The following is a 22,047-nucleotide window of genomic DNA, read 5'->3' as shown; positions in this document are numbered from 1 at the left end:
AATATAGTTGTACAAGAGACAAGGTTCCCTGATTATCAAATCACTGATTACAATGGCTTTAGTATCTTCAAAAATGGAACTGATAGGTAAATTGGCAGAGGGGCAAAGATGCTCGTTATGGCCTTTACTGTTGAAAAATCCGTTGTTAAATCTATGAAGTCTGTAAGAACCCGTGTAGGTACATGATGAAAGACCCTCCCAGGATATCATCAAGTTAATATTTATTAAAAAACAAAAAATGAAACACCAATCAACCAGAAGAGTTGGCAAAGACGTTAATTACGAATGCATGGTAAGGCACAGACAAACGAAAAACATTCATTCAATTATTTGTACAGTTTCCTCTGCCCCCCCCCCCCCCAACTAACTCTCACTTAAGTAGAAGGACGATTAAGATGTGCGATTTTAAATATGAAGTATTACAAGTTTACTGTATCACATGTGTGCATGAATAATAGTTTACTGAACAACAGTAGCAAGTATTTTTTATTTATGGAAGTGAAGTGAAAACAATATGAGGAAGATTTTCATGATTACGACAAGTGCCGGTGTTCTCGGAGTCTGCTTCCTGCAACTAAATTTAAATGCAAGCAAAGTCCGAAGGCCAGGAAAAATTCAAATAAGCACAGAACATTTCTAATAAATAAAACAATCATATTATATCCTACAAAAATGTGTTTTCGTATGCATATTTAATAATATTTAGTAATAATATTTTATTTTTATTATTATTATTATTATTATTATTATTTTTTTACTTTATAGAATTTGAGAAGGTAGTTGAACTACGCAAGAAACCCTTCGCAAAATACAGCTTGAATAAAAATGAGGAGAATCACGAAAATTTTCTAGGAACTCAAAAGGTTTTGAATAAAATTATCAGACACGAGAAGAGAAAATATGTAATCCAGCAACTAGAACCAATAGAAACAGATTTTAAAAATTATAATACACATGGATTCTACAAGACCTCCACAAACCAAATTACAGGTTATAACCCTCTAAATGTTTCCTTCTGAAAACCAGATGGGAATTTAGCACTAAGCGATGAAGAAAATTTTGAAGTACTAGCCGAATATTTTGAAAAATTACTAAACTGTCCAGAACCAACAGAAGCCCTCCCAATATCCAACACCAAAGCCCCGCAAGAAAAAGATTGTACACTGCCAACAGAAGAAGAAATTATCAAACACATAAAGAAACTCAAAAATAACAAAGCCTCTGGGGAGGATGGAATTGTAGCCGAATTTCTCAAAAGTCTAGGGCATAATTCAAGAAAGGAGCTAGTAACAATTATTCAAAATATACGGGTCACCGAAGAAATCCCAGGGATTGGAAGTGTGCCTTAATACACCCATTATATAAAAGAGGGGACAAATAGGATGTGAATAATTACAGAGGAATTTCTCTACTCCCTGTCACATATAAGATATTATCAGCTGCTATTCTTGAAAGAGCACTACAACTGCTAGAACCCAAAATCTCAGATTTCCAAGCTGGCTTCAGGCCAAACAGATCGAGCCCAGAGCAAATTTTAAACCTAAAATTAATCACAAGAACAAGGAAGATGCGAGGCAAGCCTACAATATATGTCTTCATCGACTTCAAAAAGGCCCATGACTCAATCCACAGACCCACACTATTCAGGATTCTTGGAGAAAAAGGATTGGATCGGAAAATACAGAAAATCATGTAGCAGGCATTAACAAATACAACATCCAAAGTGAAATTTATGGGAAAACTTTCAAAAACATTTGAGATAAAAACTGGGTTTAGACAAGGTGACAGGATATTATTGTTGTTAAATACAGTTCTAGACAGAGTCACGAAAGAATGGGAAAAGAAACTTAAAGAAGAAAATTGCTGAAAACCAATTTCATTAGGAGCCACAAAAATAACCTACGAATCCCCCTACGAATCATGCTTTGCGGACGCTCTCACAATAATGGCAGATTCTTGTGAGATGGCTATAAAGCAGATAGAAACTCTAAAAGAATGAGCAGAGAAAGTCGGCCTGCAGATATCATTTGAAAAGACAGTGTTTACAAATTTAGAAATTTTCAAATTACATACAAAATATGAAGAAATTAACAGAGCATCACACTTTAAATATCTAGGAGAAATTATCTCTGAAAAACATGCACAACAAGAAAGGATACAAAAAGTTCATAAAGGTTTATGATTAGTGCAAAACCTCTATAATAAAAAATGCTTATCTTTAAATGCCAAAATTAGACATTACAAAACAGTAATTAAACCATCAATGTTACATGCCAGCGAAACCTTGGCACTAAACAGGAAAACTGATATAGAAAATCTAAAGAAAGAAGAAAGAAAAGTGATTAGGAATATTTTGGGACCAAGATGGACCGAGAATGGATACAGACTACAGAACACGTCCAAAATTGAAAAATATTCTAACATAGAGACAGACATGAGGAAAAGATACCTCAAATTCTATGGCCACATAATGAGGCTTCCCGAACACAGACTAACAAAAAGAATAGTAAAATATGCAGATTCCCTTGATAATGGAGGAAAATGGATCCAAAATGTTAAAAATAGACTTGGAATTAGCCAAAATCACCAAAGAAGAAATAGACGTAAGGAACAATTTTAGAATAAATGGGAGGTTAAACAAGAGACAAACGTCCAAAGAACCGGAACAAAATGGAGCGAAGAAAGAAGAGCTAAATTCTCGTAAACAATGAAAAACTGGTGGGCAAATAAAAAGAACAAGAAGAACAGAAAATGAACCATCTTTACTTAGCATCTTCCACTCTGGGAGCTTTGCAACTAATAATAATAATAATAATAATAATAATAATAATAGGAGGAAAACAAAGACAGAGGATGAGATGGTCAGATGAAGTTAATCGACACCTCATGTTCTATTATTACCAAGCAACAAACCTAGGAACCAACACAACTGGATACAGATCACAAGTATACACAACATTTATTACCAGATACCCAGAATTAAAATTTTTAACAGAACAACGACTAGCTGATCAGATCCGTGTAATAATAAAAAATAACAGGATACCCCAGTCAGAATTAGAAAACATCAAACAACAAGTACAACAAATATTGGAACAAAATAATGTGCAATCAGAAGAAGAAGAAAATACAGTAATGGACTCAAACATCCCAGAGCAAACAAACAAAGAACAACATACATCAATTAAACAATCAGAGGAAAACGAAATCTTAAGACAGCCACCAGAACAAGCACAAATAGAACACGAAGTGACACACATGTTAGATACAGAAGAAAAATTTCAGCTGACATATATAGAATACAAAGACACAAATACAGACATTAGACCATTCTTGCATAGACCGCCAAATAACCCACAAGTCGAAACAACAATAAAAACTATCAACACAATCACACACAACAAAATAAATGAAAACACAACTATGGAAGAGTTACAACTACTTGTTTATATAGGAGCACTCACTACACTAAATATACACACTAGGTAGAGATCAGAACCAACCAACACACAGAAGAAACCCACAAAACCAGCATGGCAACACAGGCTACAGATCAGAATAGAAAAACTGAGAAAAGACATCGGACAGCTAACACAATTTATAAGAAATGAAATGTCAGGAAAAAAAACGAAAAAGGTTAGGTAAAATCTCACAACAAGAAGCGATAGAGCAATTAGATGGAAAGAAGCAGAAATTACAAGCATTGGCCAAACCACTTAGAAGATACAAAAAAAGTGAAAATAGAAGGAAACAAAACCAAACATTCAACACAAACCAAAAGAAATTTTACCAGACAATAGATAACACACACACTAAAATAGACAATCCACCAAACATAACAGACATGGAACACTTCTGGAGCAACATGTGGTCAAACCCGGTACAATATAACAGGCGTGCATGGTGGATACAAGCAGAAATAGACACATACAAGATGATACCACAAATGCCTGAAGTGATAATTTTGCAACATGAAGTCACCCGAGCAATTAATTCTACTCACAATTGGAAAGCCCCTGGAAAAGATAAAATAGCAAATTTCTGGCTAAAGAAGTTCACCTCAACACATTCACATCCAACTAAATTATTTAACATATATCTAAAAACAAAGATGATGTGACTTACCATACGAAAGCGCTGGCAGGTCGATAGATACACAAACAAACACATACATACACACAAAATTCAAGCTTTCGCAACCAATGGTTGCTTCGTCTTTCCTGACGCAGCAACCATTGGTTGCGAAAGCTTGAATTTTGTGTGTATGTATGTGTTTGTTTGTGTATCTATCGGCCTGCCAGCGCTTTCGTATGGTAAGTCACATCATCTTTGTTTTTAGATATATTTTTCCCGCATGGAATGTTTCCCTCTATTATATTAATATCATAAATTATTTAACAGTTACATTGCAGACCCATACACATTCCCTGATACACTTACACAAGGAATTACTTATCTGAAACCTAAAGATCAAGCAGACACAGCAAACCCAGCTAAATATCGCCCCATAACATGCCTACCAACAATATACAAAATATTAACTTCAGTCATTACACAGAAATTAATGACACATACAACACAGAACAAAATTATAAATGAAGAACAAAAATGCTGTTGCAAAGGAGCACAAGGATGTAAAGAGCAACTGATAATAGATGCAGAGGTGACATATCAAGCTAAAACTAAACAAAGGTCGCTACACTACGCATACATTGATTACCAAAAAGCTTTTGATAGTGTACCCCACTCATGGCTACTACAAATATTGGAAATATACGAAGTAGATCCTAAATTGATACAGTTCCTAAACATAGTAATGAAAAATTGGAAAACCACACTTAATATCCAAACAAATTCAAATAATATCACATCACAGCCAATACAGATTAAGCGTGGAATATACCAAGGAGACTCATTAAGTCCTTTCTGGTTCTCCCTTGCTCTAAACCCACTATTCAACATGCTAAATAATACAAATTATGGATACAATATTACTGGAACATACCCACACAAAATCACACATTTCCTATACATGGATGATCTAAAACTACTGGCAGCAACAAATCAACAACTCAACCAATTACTAAAGATAACAGAAGTATTCAGCAATGATATAAATATGGCTTTTGGAACAGACAAATGTAAGAAAAATAGCATAGTCAAGGGAAAACACACGATACAAGAAGATTACACATTGGATAACCACAGCGACTGCATTGAAGCGATGGAAAAAACAGATGCCTATAAATATCTAGGATACAGACAAAAAATAGGAATAGATAATACAAATATTAAAGAAGAACTAAAAGAAAAATATAGACAAAGACTAACAAAAATACTGAAAACAGAATTGACAGCAAGAAACAAGACAAAAGCTATAAATACTTATGCTATACCAATATTGACCTACTCATTTGGAGTAGTGAAATGGAGTAACACAGACCTAGAAGCACTCAATACACTTACACGATCACAATGCCACAAATATAGAATACATCACATACATTCAGCAACAGAAAGATTCACATTAAGCAGAAAGGAATGAGGAAGGGGATTTATCAACATAAAAAAACCACATTATGTACAGGTAGACAATTTAAGAAAATTCTTTATAGAACGAGCAGAAATTAGCAAAATACACAAAGCAATCACTCATATAAATACATCAGCTACACCACTACAATTTCATAACCACCTCTACAACCCTTTAGATCACATAACATCAACAGATACGAAGAAAGTAAATTGGAAAAAGAAAATACTACATGGCAAGCACCCGTATCATCTAACACAGCCACACATCGATCAAGACGCATCCAAGACATGGCTAAGAAAAGGCAATATATACAGTGAGACGGAAGGATTCATGATTGCAATACAGGATCAAACAATAAACACCAGATATTACACCAAGCATATTATTAAAGATTCCAATACCACAACAGATAAATGCAGACTTTACAAACAACAAATAGAAACAGTAGATCACATCACAAGCGGATCTACAATACTAGCAAATACAGAATACCCCAGAAGACATGACAATGTAGCAAAAATAATACATCAACAGCTTGCCTTACAACATAAACTTATAAAACAACACGTTCCCACAAACAAGTATGCACCACAAAATGTACTGGAGAATTATGAATACAAATTATACTGGAACAGAACCATTATAACAGATAAAACAACACCACATAACAAACCTGACATCATACTCACCAATAAAAAGAAGAAATTAACACAACTAATCGAAATATCCATACCCAATACAACAAATATACAAAAGAAAACAGGAGAGAAAATTGAAAAATACATCCAACTGGCTGAGGAAGTCAAGGTCATGTGGCATCGGGATAAAGTTGACATTATACCAATTATACTATCAACTACAGGAGTCATACCACACAATATCCACCAGTACATCAATGCAATACAGCTACATCCAAACTTATATATACAACTACAGAAATCCATAATTATTGATACATGTTTAATTACCCGAAAGTTCCTAAATGCAATATAACATATACCGTACAGTTAAAAGGAAGTCACGCTTGATCAAGGTCCGTGTCACTTTCCATTTTTGACCAGACATAACGTCTGCGAAAAGAAAGAAATAATAATAATAGTAATATAGTTGTTGTGTGGTGGATTTGTTTCATTTGGCTCCTATCTAATCATAGCAGGTAGGTCAACATCTTGTAAACAATACTGTGATTATCGAGACTGTGAAACTAAGGTATAATGAGTGTCACGTAACTTACAACAGGTAACATCTCATTCTTTTCCAAGCCGTAGTGTTTTTCTTTGTTATTAGCTGTTTCAGTTGTGAGTGTATTTACCCGGCAGCTCTGATATCTGGAGGAATTTCTGCCAATAAAGCAATATGAAAGTAAACAGAATTAGATGAGTACTGTATTGGTAAAACTGAAAGCTTCTGCCAATTAGCTGTCCGAGAAACCTTTCATTAAAATCATTCAGATGCATATAATGGCACTTTTTATGTGACTGAATAATGAAGAAATTCTTCATTCACACCTCCATGGGAACAGTATTTATCTTAAATAGCTAAAAATAACTACAGAAAACATAAATCTGTATGGCTAGAACAGGACTGAAACCGTCATCCTTTTGAATTTGAGTTCACTGTCTTTATCACTGCACTGCCAAGCCGAATAGACTGAAATTAACAGACCCTGAGTCATCGATTCTGCTCTTTTAGTAACATTTCAAGAAGTAAAGAGTCGTGGCTACAAAGGTAATCTTTTGCTTAAGTCATTAAATATCTGGGGATTTTTTGATTCCTTACCAGTACCTGCAAGCCATCTTATCAAAGACTTTTGCACCGGAATATGAAACTCCATTCTGAACCCTAGATAGGCATGGAAAATCTATTTGGACTCATTTTCACATCTTCAATTATGGATGTAAATTGACTGTTAATCTTAAATCCACTCTTATTACTAATCACAGATACCATTTGGAAGTAAATGTATTGACATGTGAGGGTATCAATCTCTAAGTCTCTCAAGTAGCTTCTGTAGGATCTTTAGTATCTCCTTTGCAATAATTTTTAAAGCATCCCTCTATACAATAAATACTTTTTTCATTGTGACTGCAATGCTCCAGGAGATTCTGCCATATAACAGAATCATGTGAAGGTGCTAAAAGTATGCTAACACTCCTGACTGCAGGTCAGCACAGTGAGGGAGATATGTTTGTAAGTGCAATGTCAGCAGAGTAATTGGTTAACTTATACACATGCTGATGCCACTTCTGTTTTTTGTCAGTCTGCAATTTCACAAATGGAGTGTTATAGATTTTTAGTTCTGGTATCTGTTTTTATTTGTCTAAAACTGTGTAACACTAGTTTTGACAGAATTATTATTTCATCCAAACACTAGAGGATTGGTAATAAGGTAGAAGAGCTCTGAAAATGATAAGACATCCTGTGCTATGTGAGAACCACAAAACCACAGGTTTAGATAAGTGACACACAAAGGATTACACTCTAGCATCTAACTCATGCAGAACTAATATGGGAAAAGGAGGAGTTGTGAGGTACATTAAGATAGAACAGAAGTTCAAAAAATTGATACAAGCAGACTCTGTTGTGATTAGCACACAGAAGTGTATGGTTGTGAATTAATATCGAAAAATTGTTCACTTTTTAATTGTAACTCTATGCGTGAGTGTTATTTAGAAAGTAAGGCCTAATTTCTCATGAAACATAAACTATCACAGACTTTTTCAAAAAACTGTATTGTTTAAGTCCTTAAATGATTCTGTATTTTTTACAGTTTCCATATTTGTTTAAACACATTTCATAACATTCCACAATCTTCTGCATCCGTAAGACAGACACCTGCTGCCTGTGAGGTTAACAGTCTTTAACTGCTTCCTTCATATTGTCATTCGTTTCAAAGCCCTTGCTGCTGAGAAACTCCTTTAGGTAATGGCTGGCTGGCCTTGGCAGCCAGACTGTGATTGTGATTGTGTGTGTGTGTGTGTGTGTGTGTGTGTGTTTTGTCGTCTAGTTCTGATGAAGGCCTGTTGGTAGAAAGCTATGTTCGATAGTCTTCTGCACTTCTTATTTATTTCATTCCTAAGTGACTTGTATATCTATATTCCTGAATTTCCTTTAACATTTTTGTACTTCTTTCTTTCGTTGATCAACTAAAGTATTTCTTCTGTTACCCATGGTTTCTTCGCAGTTACCTTTCTTGCACCTACAGTTTTCTTTCCAACTTCTGTGAGTGTCCTTTTTAGAGATTTCCATTTCTCTTCAACTGAACTGCCCACTGGGCTATTCATTATTGCAGTTTCTATAGCCTCAGAAAACTCCTTAGCACTTCCATATTCTACTTCCTTTCACTTTGATTCTTCCTGACTAAGTCTCTTAAATGGCAGACTTTTCTTCATCATTACTAAATTATGATATCAGTCTATATCAGCTCCTGGGTAAGCCTTACAATCCAACACCCCATTTCAGAACCTCTATCTGACCATGATGTAATCTAATTATTGTTGGTGTTGGTGTTGGTGTCAATTATGATGAGAAGAACCTTATTACTGTACTGTTCACAGTAACCCACTCTCTGTCCTAACTTCCTATTAATGATGAATCCTATTCCTGTTACACCATTTCCTGCTGCTGTTGATATTACCCTATACTCATCTGACCAGAAATCCTCGTCTTCTTCCCACTTCAGTTCACTGACCCTCACTATATGTAGACTGAGTCTCTGCATTTACCTTTTCAGATTTTCTAGCTTCCCTACCACATTCAAACAAACTTCTGATGTTCCATGCTCCAACTAGTAGCACATCACCCTTTTCATTCTTTTTCTCATGGTCAGCTCCCCCTTGGCAGTCCCCTTCCAGAGATGCAAATGGGGGGACTAGTCCGGAATCTTTTGGCAATGGAGGGATCATCATGACACTTTTTTCAATTACACACCATATGTCCTGGGGATATGCGTTATGTGTCTTTAATGCAGCAGTTTCGATTACCTTCTGCATCTTCATGCCATTGATTATTGCTAATTCTTCCGAATTTTTTATAGGCAGTTTCCCTCCTCAAGTGCAAGAGAGTGCTCCGAACCTCTGTCCGCTCTTCCGACCTCTTTGACAAGGCCATTGGCAGAATAGGGTGACTTCTTATGCTGTGCGTCATTGGTTGCCATTGCTAGTGATTTTTATTCAAAGTTTGTAAACAATCCAAACACACATACAGCCAAAGAAGAAATGGTAAACAATGTTCTCAAAAGCATCATTGACTGGTTTTCTGCAATTGGTCTCGCCCTCAGTATTAAAGAAAGACATCCCATATTCAGTTTTGCACATCTAGGGGATACAGGGGGTACTGGAAATGATAAATAGGGTGGAAACTTCCAAATTCTTATGTGTCCTTGTTGATGAGAATTCAAACTGGAAAATGTATGTTTTGTAAATCCTAAAACAACTTACTCCAGCCACATTTACACTTAGAATAATTCCATATCTTGGGGAGAGTAACTTGAAATCTTTTGCATACTGCCATTCAATAATGATGTATGGAATAATGTTCTGGGGTAACTCAACTTTAAGAAAGAATGTCATCATTTCTCAAAAATGTGCTGTAAGAACAATATGTGCTCACACCCACGATCATCTTGTAGACATCTGTTTAAGGAGTTGGGCATTCTGACTACTGCTTCACAGTATGTTGATTCCCTCATTAAGTTTGTTGTAAATAATCCACTGCAGTTCAAAAGCAACACTGAATGATGTAAATAAATACAATACCAGAAGAAAAAATGACATTCATTACTCTACATTAAGGCTGTCTTTAGCACAAAAAGGGGTGCACAATGCTGCTGACAGACAGCAAAGTAAAGTGTGAAAATAAACTGAAATAGTTTGTCTTCTTCTTCCATAGAACAATTTCTATTATAGCAAAGTGTAATAGGTGGTGGGAAAGAATTACTATATCACAGGTGTATATTTAATAATAATAATAATAATAATAAATGTTCAGCATGTAGCCACATTTACAAATTAATTTGCTATGTGACTGTAAAATAATTCATTCCACATCATTACAATTTATCATGCAACTGATCCATGGAACATGAAACTAACTGTTTACTGAAAATCAGTTCAACTTTTGCTATTCTGCTGTTTGTGTCTGGAAATAGATGTGTTCTGGCCCTTTATCAGCACACTTTTATCATCAGCAGCAAACATCACAATTTATTGAGGTGGACTCCAGTGAGCTAAAAAACACACCTTGTGGGACACAATGTTTTTAGTTTTACTCATTTCGTGCCAGTGGTTAATATGTTTTCTGTTGCTGAGCTGTGACTCCGTCCATGCTAGAAGAGGCCTTTTAATGCCATAATGTTTTAGTTTCTCAAGGAAAATTTTATGAACTACACACTCATGAGCCTTTGAAAAGTCACAGAAAATAACAACAGAATAATTTCTCTCATTTATTCCACCAGAAATACGTTTGTGAGATCTTTCTCTCTAAAGTTAGTCCTTCAACATTTAGATAAAGCTGTGATCATAGACACTGAGCACCCTTGCTATCTGCTTTCTGTGTAATCTAACCTTTTGTAAAATATAAAATGATTCTCAGCTTTGTATGAATATTTTGAAGACATCATTAAACTTCTTAACTGCTGTGTGCCCTTGCTATATGTCTTCACATTGTTTTATCAGTAAATACTCTAAATTTCTTTGAAATTGTACTGTACCTACTTGAGCTACATCTGATTAATTAGGAAACTTTGTAGCTACCATCTGATGCTAATGACACAGAAGAGGCACTAGGTCACAGACAGTCACAATGACAAAGACTGCAAAAATATTCAAGCTTTCAGACTAAGTCCTTCTGCCAAAGTGGAAAACACCTACATTCACACAAGCATAACAAAACAATTGGCCATTGTCTCTGGGTCCAATCTGTAGAGACAGTGGCCACTTGTGTGTGAGTTGCACTTGTGTGAATGTGTGTTTGTGCATGTATTGTATTTCGCAAGGACTGTATGAAAGCTTAAAACCACAGGTGGAAAAAATAACCCAACACCAAGAAGCTTATTAGTTTCACAATTAATAATTCTCAAAATTGATCATGTATTGTCCTTGGAATTTATATGGCATCAATGAATGTTGGTAGGCATGCTTCTACATCTGAAAGATGATGACTAATCAAATTTCATGGCAGTTGCAAAAAAAATTGGTGCTAGTAGTGCCTATGTGAGAATGCAAAATCAGGTTTGCTTCAGATACATGCTGTTATGGTCGTGAACATTAGTTACATTTAAGACTGGTCAAGGTGAGGTGCCTTTGGATTGTATATGGTGAGCTGATGTTAGTCAAGAATGCTTTTAAGGTGACAAACACACCATTATCAGCATCCCTCTAAGGTTGAACAAGGTTGGGCAATAGGGCTACAAGAAGCTGGATGTTCCTTCCATGATATTGGAGAAAGACATGGAAGGAACATAGCCACTGTACATGACTGCTGGCAGCAGTGGTCACGGGAATGTACGCTCACAACAAGACTGGACACCGGATAGCCACATAGCACTACCAAAAGGTAGATCATCATGTTCAGCTTATGGCTCTGGCGCACTGTGCTGCATCTTTAGCAGCAATATGAGCAACAGTTGGCACTACAGTGACACAATGAACTGTTACAAATCGGTTACTTCGAGGACAACTCTGAGCCACTGACCTCAAACCAACACCATTTGCAACTTCTGTGGCGCCACGCGAGAGCATGTTGGAGGGCAGTATGGAAGTCTGTTGTGTTCTCTAATGAAAGCTGGTTCTGCCTTGGTGGCAGTGATGACCATCTGTTGGTCAGGGGGAGACTGTTGAGCACCTGCAACCAACCTTGTGTGCTAGACATACTGGACCTACACCTGGAATTATAGTCTGGAGTGTGGTTTCGTATAACAGCAGGCGCACTCTCACAGTTATCCCATGCACACTGCAAATTTCTATGTCAATCTTGTGACTGTGACCTGTTGTGCAGCCATTCATGAATAGCATTCCAGGGAGTGTTTACCAAAAAGCTAACACTCACCCACACTCCTCTGTTGTAACCCAACATACTCTACAGAGTGTTGACATATTGCCTCGGCCTTTTCAATCACCAGATCTGTCTCCAATCGAGCACCTGTGGGACATCATCAGACGACAATTCCGGCATCATCTACTAACAGCATTAACTGTCTCTGTATTGACCAACATAGTGCAACAGGCACGTAACTCCACCCACAATTGGCATCTGGCCAGCACAATTACACCACAATGCATGCACGTGTGCATGCTTGCATTCGACATTCTGGCAGTCAGACAAGTTATTAATGTACCAGCATTTCACATTTGCAGTGGCTTATCTTGCGCTTACATTAACCTCTGATCTAGCAATGTTAATCACTTAAATATGTTACCTAGACTCTACATTAATATTTTTTTGTGATTTTTTTTTTCCATCAGTATATTTTAGGAGTCCATTGTACCCGTCTGCAGTTCAATGTCTCCTTTCACAGTACATCTTTTCCATTTTGTTATTATTCCATCCTGGACTATCCACTGTCTGATTTCAAAAACTTGGTCAGACAACTATTTGTTATGGGCTCACATCCATTTCATGAAAAACATTTGTATTTAAAAATAAATTAATAATCACTGCATGACCTTTACCAGATCTTTCACCAGAGAGCCTCAATGACATGTGACACCATTAAGCCCTGCATTCAGTTTCAAAATATTAGTTAGTTGGTGTTCACTTGCGAACTTCTATATTGTTTCTGAAATTTGAACTCCTATGACTACTCTAACTACTGTCACCTTTAATATTCATTTTTTTTCTCTGTACTGTAAGACTATTGCTGAATTCCCTGTAATGCCTGAGCATTTTTGTCCACAGTGTTTTCCACAATCACAGAGTAATACACACAACTACAGCGGCATCAATGATAAGTCACTTTTCCATCCAGATTTTCACAACATGCCATCCATCATTTATTACTTTTATACTGTAGTTTCCATATTTTGCACTGAGAAACTGTTTAACATAATTTGTTCAATGGAAAAGAATATTACACATTGCACATTTTATTTAACAGGAAACTATTGCTTTGTACAAGAGGAACATGCATATGACTTAAGGCCATGAGGCAAAAGCAAAATGCTTCCAATAAGCTTTTTCTTAGTGAGCTACTGCTGCTGCTAATAATGAGGGAGCATCTTCAATGATTTATAACACACATTGTGTTCATATTTGGTTGTCACTCCTGAATCAATTTTATATTACCAGATTCTTCTGCGCCTCTTGGCAGAGCAATTTCATATGTAAGTCTGAAAAGCAAGTAAACTATGTTTTGTTCCACCAATATTTCTTTGTTAATAACCAGTTTTGGGATTATTAGGCTGTCATCAGATATTTTTACTTGAAATTGCCTACAGGATGAAAACTGGATTGCAATAAAGAAATGTTAGTGCAACTAATGTAATTTGTCAACCTCAAAAATTTTGATTTTCAACACAATCACACAGCCAGTACTCACCTCTGATGTCTGAATATTGCTCTTAATCTGAACAGTTCTCTGTTCAGTGTAAGTCATGTCATTTTCCTGAAAAAGAAACATAACTAATGACATATTTGTCCACAGCAAAAAGTAAGACTTCTAAGTTATGTGACATTCATTCATTCAATCAATCAATCATTGTATTCCACAGACCCCCTCAAGAAAGAACTCTGTGATCAATAAGGAATGTGTCAAAGCATACATTAATACAAGAAAAAGCCATCACAGAAACTCAATCTGTCTGCTGTTTTGACAATAAACTACCATTACAATGCTTAATGTCATTCGTGCTGATATCATCCAAATTAAATCAAGTAAATTACCAAGTAAAATACTACTTTTAAAAAAGCTGCTGCCTCCTTCATTTTACTTTACAGCTGCTGTTTATATGCTTAATATTTACTTGATTATAATTGTATTTTTCAAATAAAATATTTTTTTACATCTGTAAATACTGACCCCCTATTTACAGTACATACTGTCATAAAGCTTTATGACAAATAGTTCTACTTGCAGTGTAGCTAACAGAACCTTTCAGTCCCTGAATTTAAATAATCGGATAATTTGGGAAAGAGTATGCTTTTAATTGCATTTTTGAATTGACACGAATTCCCAATTTCTTGCTTTATGTCCGACAGGAGTTTAAAGAATACCTTACCACTAGAGTAAGTTACGTCCATTATGAACCCTGGACAATGAAGCAATATCTATAAAAAGTATTTGTGTGTCGTATATTGTGACTGCATATTATCACAGTTCAGTTGATACTGATTTTTATCGTTAGCAACCACTGAGGAGTAAATGTATTGGGAAGTGGGTGAAGGAATTTCAAGGTTTCTTGTTTGAAATTGTGTTATATGAGTTTTTGCGAGATTAAGACAAACTGTTAGTTGTAAACCACTCGTAGACCTGTTCAGCTATCAGCTGAACTATGTCTGTTCGGACTTACTCTACACTCTTCATTAGTATGTTTGTGTCACATTAAAAGTTTTTGAAATGTTCCTTAAAGTAACTGGAAGATCATTTATGTAGGTTAGAAACAAGACATCACACAGCACCGATCTGCATGGCACTCCACACGTTATGTTTCCCCATTCTGATGTTACTTTCATGCCCGAGAAACAATCTGTGAATGAGACAGTAAGTTATGCAGATATGATTACATCCATGAAAGAGGGATGCCATTGAAGCCATAATACTTTAATTTGCTGTATAGAATTTTGTAATCCACACAATCAAAGGTTTTGGTTTTGGCAAGATCACAGAACATACCGACAGGATAATATATCTTGTTTAGCTCTGTTAGCACTTCATTTATGAGATCTTGTATTGCTTTCAGTTCTGTGTGAAAAAACTTTTACAAAAGCCAAATTGAGGGGCATTTAAAAAGCTCTGCTCAGTTAAATGAGTTTGTATTCTATCATAGGCCACTTTCTCAAACACTGTTGAAAAGACTGGAAGAAGTAGTATATGTTTGTAATCACAGGTGATTTGCTTATTTCCAAATTTGTAGAAGTGGATTTCTACACCACACTTAAGTCCTTAAGTCTGTCAGAATATATGCTCTGAATCACTGATTAATCACAAAGATAGCCTGAGAACAATCTTAGCAAGTCAGCAAAAGATTTTAATATTCTGCTAGGAACAGCATCATAACCAACAGAATCATTACCAATGAATTCTGTAATCTTCTTACTGTTTGTATTTTTTATCTTCTTTGAGGTGACAAAAGTGATGGGGTGCCTCCAAATACCATGTTGTACCTCCTTTTACCCAGTGTAGTGCAGCAGTTCGACATGGCATGGACTCAACAAGTTGTTGGAAGTCCTCTCCAGAAATATTGAGCTGCATTGCCTTGACAGCCACTAATAATTGCAAAAGTGTTGCAGATGCAGGATTTTGTGCACAAACTGACCTCTCGAGTATGTCCCATAAATATTTGATGGGATTTACATCTGGCAATCTGGATGGCCATACCATTCGCACAAATTGTCCAGAATATTCTCCAAACCAATCAAGAACAACTGTGGCCCAGTGACATGGCGTACTGTCATCCACAAAAATTCCATCATTGTTTGGGAACATGAAGTCCACGAATGGCTGCAAATGGTCTCCAAGTAGCTGATATAACCATTTCCAGTCAATGATTGATTCAGTTGGACCAGAGGACCCAATCCATTAAACACAACCCACACTGTTATCAGACCACCACCAGCTTGCACAGCACCTTGTTGACAACATGTGTCCATGGTTTGGTGAGGTCTGCGCCATACTGAAACGATACCACCAGCTATTACCAACTGAAATTGGGACTCATCTGACCAGGCCACAGTTTTCACCATCTAGGGTCCAAGCGATGTGGTGATGAGCCCAGAAGCACTGCAGGCAATGCCATGTTGTTAGCAAAAGCACTTACATGGATCGTCTGCTGCCATATCCTGTAACACCAAATTTTGCCACGCTGTCCTAATGGATACATCCACTGTACATCCCAAATTGATTTCTGTGGTTATTTTATGCAGTGTTACTTGTCTGTTAGCACTGACAACTCTACACAAACGCTGCTGCTCCCAATCGTGAAGTGAAGGCCATTGGCCACTGTGTTGCCCATGGTGAGAGGTAATGCCTGAAATTTGTGTTCTCAGAACACTCTTGACACGGTGGATCTTGGAATATTGAATTCCCTGACAATTTCCAAAACTGAATGTTCCATGCATGTAGCTCCAACTGCCATTGTGCATTAAAAATAAGTTAATTCCCGTCATGCTGCCATAATCGTGCCAGAAACCTTTTCACATCAATCACCTGAATACAAATAACATCTCTGCCAATCAAATGCTCTCTTATTTCTTGTGTATGGGATACTACTGTCATCTGTATATTAGCATATTGCTACTCCACAACCTGAGTCAGCTCACTATAATGTCTTCCTCACACACATTCACACAAGCAAGCACACCTCATGCACACTTGGCCTCCAATCTGGTCAGAGCTGCCAGTGGTGGCGGCCAAGTCTGCATGAGGTGTGCATATTTGTGTGAAGGTGTCTATGTTTTCTTTGATGAGGAATGCTTTGGCCAATAGTTTCATTTGTAAAAGTCTTCCCATTGTGCCTGTCTGCAACTCAATGGGTCATCTTTATGGTAAGTAGCAATCTATTCTATTCCTTATATTGTTATTCCAACCTGCAGTTGTCAGTGTAATGTCTGTTGGTAATGCTTTGCAGTCTTACAAGTAAGTCTAATGCATCTATATTTGGTTGTTCATTACTCTATGTGGTGTTTGCAGGCCCTGTGAGGAAGTAATCATAAAATTTGGTGGCCAATGATATGAAAGTGTCATCTTTTATGCCACAGTTATTTTATGGGGACTCAGTTTCATCTGGATAAATAGTTTTGTTTGTTTCTTGTTTAATAATGTTCTATATAGTTTTCACCTTAGTGTTCTATATAGTTTTCACCTTAAGAGCATTTTGCTTTTGAGCTTTTTTAATCATAAAGATGGAGGGTGTTGACAATACTGGTGGTAATGGAATCTTTACTATTGATTGTTCTCTGTATTATGTAAGGCTCTCTTCCTGGAACAAGGTGCTTTAATCCCAGGAGTTATCCAACCTATATCCTAACTTCTGTGCAATCTGGATCTTATTTGTCTTGGTGGAAAACAAGATTCAAAATTCTGTATGAATATGGTTAAGAAAAGAGTTAAATTTTCCATCAATACTTTCTGCATTATAAATTTCTCCCTAATGTCCTGCCACTAATTTTTCTCTAAACACTGTGATTGAGTCATTGTTTTTGATACTTCTACACAACACTTTTCTTCTATGATCTGTACCTAACTGGTCAGTAAACTTTATTGTTAAAATTTGACCATCATGGTCAGAAAAACCATTGACTATTTGTTTTACAGATAAATCATATCAAGTTATTGGTTCTAAGAGAAAAAAATTATCAACAGCTGTTGCTCTACATTTTTTAATATTCTCAGGAATTTTATTAAGGAAAAAGCCCAAACCTGGACATCAACAACATCACATGCCCTCTGTCAATACAATCTGACAGAAATTCTACGTGAAAGTCTCCCTTAACAATACTTTTCCAGTTAAGTCTAAATAAACTTATTAAAACTGCTTCTAGCTGTTGTCAGCAGCTTAAAATACTTCATTTTGGTGGTCTGTAAATAATCAGCACTACAAGCTTGTGTGTTTAATGATCCACTATTGGCGCCACAGCATTCTAAGAGTTGTTCATCACAATATTCACTGACCTGTTGCTCTATGTTTTTTAATTCTCACACGAATTTTATTAAGGAAAAAGGACAAACCTGGACATCTTGCCCAGAACCCCAGTCAGAGGAGACTCACCAGACAGGATGAGACGGAAAGACACTCTACTCCTTTTCTTAAACCTCACCAGCCCTTTTCTTTCAACCCTATCCCTCCCCCTTTAACTCTTCTGCCGGCATAAGGATGCAATGGTTCCAAAAGCATGTGTTCTGCTGCCACTTGGTGAGCAGATTTTTTTTTCTATCTATCAAGTTACACTATATGTATACATTTATATCACATAATTCATGACATAATTGCTTTCAAAAGGAAACCAGGAATGGTAAGGATGTTTTGAGTGGTTTAACAATTAATTAATGAGAAGCAAAAGTAAACACAATTAATATTTGTTGTATAATTAAAAAGGAAGGATTCTACTTATGATACATGATATTTGAATTAGATGACTTAGAAAATAGAAACACAGTTACTCATTTATATGGGCTGGCATGTGAGGGGGTGCAAAACTCAGATGAATTAAGTTCAAAAATTTTCTCATTAGCATTAGAGCTGTGAAAATTTTTGTACTCCCATCATTTATAAATGAACAAGTATTAGTACAAGTAATTTTGTTATAACTTTAATATTAAAAACTATTATTTATATGTAGATAATATTCTATATGTGTCCATATGTTGGTTTTCAAAGACTGGAAAATCTGGGATGGAATAACATGAATCTGAAAAGGACAGATTGCTACTCACCACATAGAGGAGGCATTGAGTGGCAGACCAGCTCAATGAAAAATACTAGCACATATTATTTAGCTATCAGACTAAGTCCTTCAATTGGATGGATAGAAAATCTACTCACCAAGCAGCGGCAGAACACATACACAAACGACGATTGTAATTGGGCAAGCTTTCGGAGCCAGTGGCTCCTTCTTCAGGCAGAGGAGTTGAAGGGGAAGGAAAAGGGGTGAAGGAAAAGGAATGGTAAAGTTTAGAAAAAGGGGTACAGTTTGGAAAAGTTGCCCAGAACTCCGGCCAGAGGAGACTTACCGGACAGGATGAGAAGGAAAGACACTCTACCCCTTTCCCTAAACCTCACCAGCCCTTTTCTGTCAAGCCTTTTCCTCCCCCTTAACCTCTTCTTCCAGCAGAAGGAGGCACAACACACACACACACACACACACACACACACACACACACACACACACACACACACACATATGAATAGCTCACACCCACATGACTGCTGCTTCTACAGGCACTACAGCCTTAGCTATGAGTGTGTGAGTTAGCCGCTGGAGGAGGCTGCCGGGCAACACGGGCCCTAGTTTTACTAGGCCTGTGTTGCGCTATAATTCACTTCCGGTCGGGCTGATAAGGCGCGCTGGCGCTGTGCGAGCGCGTAGCGACCGGAAGTTGTGGTTGCGATAAGCGCTACTGGGGTCCAGCTGCGCCGCAGCACGGAGCATCATTCGCTCTGTGAACGTCGAGAAGTGTGGACGCATAGCTCTGTGTGTCTCGCTGGGCATTGGCTTGCTACGTTCACTTGTGTTAACGTGCCACAGCAATGCCTCTGCGATGTGCATGGCATCGTCGCTGGCGGCGCAGTGTACCAGTGTATCGCAGTTTGAAGGCGATTGATATTGACTTGGCTGGGCAGTTTAATAAGTTCTCTACATCTGATGAAGAACTTAGTCCAATAGCTAACCATGACAACTGCATCTACAGGCACTACAGCCTTAGCTATGAGTGTGTGAGTTACGCTTGTGCGTATTTTGATCTCTACATCTGATGAAGGACTTAGTCCAATAGCTAAATAATATTCAGAAACCTTTTCTTAATGTGCATGTCTGCCACTAAATGCCTCCTGTATACAATGAGTAGCAATGTGTCCTTTTAATATTGCAAATATTTGTTTTGTTGTTTTATTATTCCTTTGAGGTACTCTTAGGACAACTTCTAGTGGATGAAGTTCAACACCAGAATCCCCTGTCACAGCAAAAGCTACAAGGAGCTACCAATGCCATATGGAGCGCCAAGGAGAACTCAAAGAGTGCTGCACTCCAAAGAAAAACCAGGGATGAGAAAGATATCAATGCTAAGAAAGAAAAAAGAATACATGTAAAACTCCTAGTTCCTATGAGTTTAGCTACTTCTCATACCAGATGTTTGTACTCACAAACATGTAACAAAAGTTCATTACTATTTGGAAACAGAAGAATCATTTTATTCAGTAAAAGTCAGAAGATAAAAAGACACTACCAATCATTATTAATATTTACTACTGAAAAGGGTTTACTATTGAAAAGGTTACTATTTTACTATTGAAAGGGTTAAAAAGTGATGCTGCAACAATTGGAGAAATAAAAAAAGGAAGGAGAAGAAGGTCAACTTTGATGGATAATACATGGTAATAAGTTACAAAAATTTGGAAAAGACAAGAGACATTTTAAAAGGCAATACTCTATCATTTAGTTTTGACTCCAATGCTCAAAAACACCTTTCACTGTCTGAATGGAGGGCTCCATATGGTTCCCAAGTCGTGCAGCGACCGTAAACCACAAAATTATCAAATAAGCAGCAACCAGTCGCAAGATCATGTTTTCTTTATTTAATTTTGCAAATGTTTGACGTCTGTTTAAGACAGTGTTATTACTCAGGGAACATACATGTTGAAAGCACCGATGATGGCTGTTAATCAGTTGAAATCAATTTGCAAAATTAAATAAAGAAAACATGATCTTGTGACTGGTTGCTACTTATTTGGTAACCTTTCACTGTGGTAACAGCAGGTGCAATGAATCAAGTATGTCAACGAAATAAAATCCAAAAAATTATAAAAATCAATTATGCAGTATTGTTTCTTCAATGGCAACATGCACATTTAGCACCATGTTTACTGATCAACAGTTATACTCATTCGACAATGAAAGAAAAAGGAACAGAAACTGCATGTAAAATATATTAAACAGATTATATGTACTTGTTCATAACTTACAATGTTCTTCAGCAATGCTTTATATTTACTCATCTCCGATTCTAGTTCAAATATATCTGTTTCAACAGCAGACTTTTGTTGTATTCTTTTGTTAATGGTTAAGTTGATGTCCTTCACTTCCTTTTCCAGCTGTTTCTAAAGAAAAATAAATAGAGACAACTAATTAGTCACCAGGTACAGTATATTTCTTGATACGTGATTTATTAGATCTAATAGTTCTTACACAATAAAAACTGGCAAAAGAGTGTAGAAACAAGGAATATTGTTGACCATTTTATAATGACTGACTCCCGGCTTCGATCTCCTCATGTGTCTTGTGGCAAGATGGCACAATGAGCATCCATGTGTTGCATATCAGATATTTTCCAAACTCTGATTTCTTGAACAGACTTCTGTGCAGAGTTTGAAGGAACAATTCCTCTCTATTCATGGGAGGATTTCTGTTGTTTTCAGCTGTTATTTTGTTGTAATAGTGGAAGCAGAAGTTCAAGACATGCTTTTGCCTTTCACAACTATTAGGTTTTTAAGCACAGAATGAAGTATAAATTGCTAACATAACAAGTTCAATTTATTTATATTTGAATTTTTGTGTTCATTCTCGATAAATTTGCTTATTAACTCATTTGGACTCTTTTACCTATTTTTGTAATTCATTGACTCATGTTCAATCATATTTTG

At 36.6% G+C, this 22,047-nt stretch overlaps 1 protein-coding gene across 1 annotated transcript in view; it reads right to left on the bottom strand.

The window, feature by feature from the left end:
* LOC126259679 (structural maintenance of chromosomes protein 1A-like) overlaps positions 1-21,415 on the bottom strand; it is a 214,612-nt gene extending 193,197 nt beyond the window's left edge. Inside the window, exons 1-2 of the mRNA XM_049956637.1 lie at positions 21,370-21,415; positions 14,073-14,138 (exon numbers count right to left, since the gene is read on the bottom strand). Coding sequence (XP_049812594.1) covers positions 14,073-14,138; positions 21,370-21,402 — 99 coding nt within the window. The 5' untranslated portion in view covers positions 21,403-21,415. The remainder of the gene's footprint in view (positions 1-14,072; positions 14,139-21,369) is intronic.
* Between the last annotated feature and the right edge of the window lie 632 nt (positions 21,416-22,047).

This window comes from Schistocerca nitens, chromosome 5 (assembly GCF_023898315.1).
Source record: "Schistocerca nitens isolate TAMUIC-IGC-003100 chromosome 5, iqSchNite1.1, whole genome shotgun sequence".
Lineage (NCBI taxonomy): Eukaryota > Metazoa > Arthropoda > Insecta > Orthoptera > Acrididae > Schistocerca > Schistocerca nitens.
The sequence above is the reverse complement of the archived record's forward strand: the minus strand, read 5'-3'. Positions and strand labels throughout refer to the sequence as shown.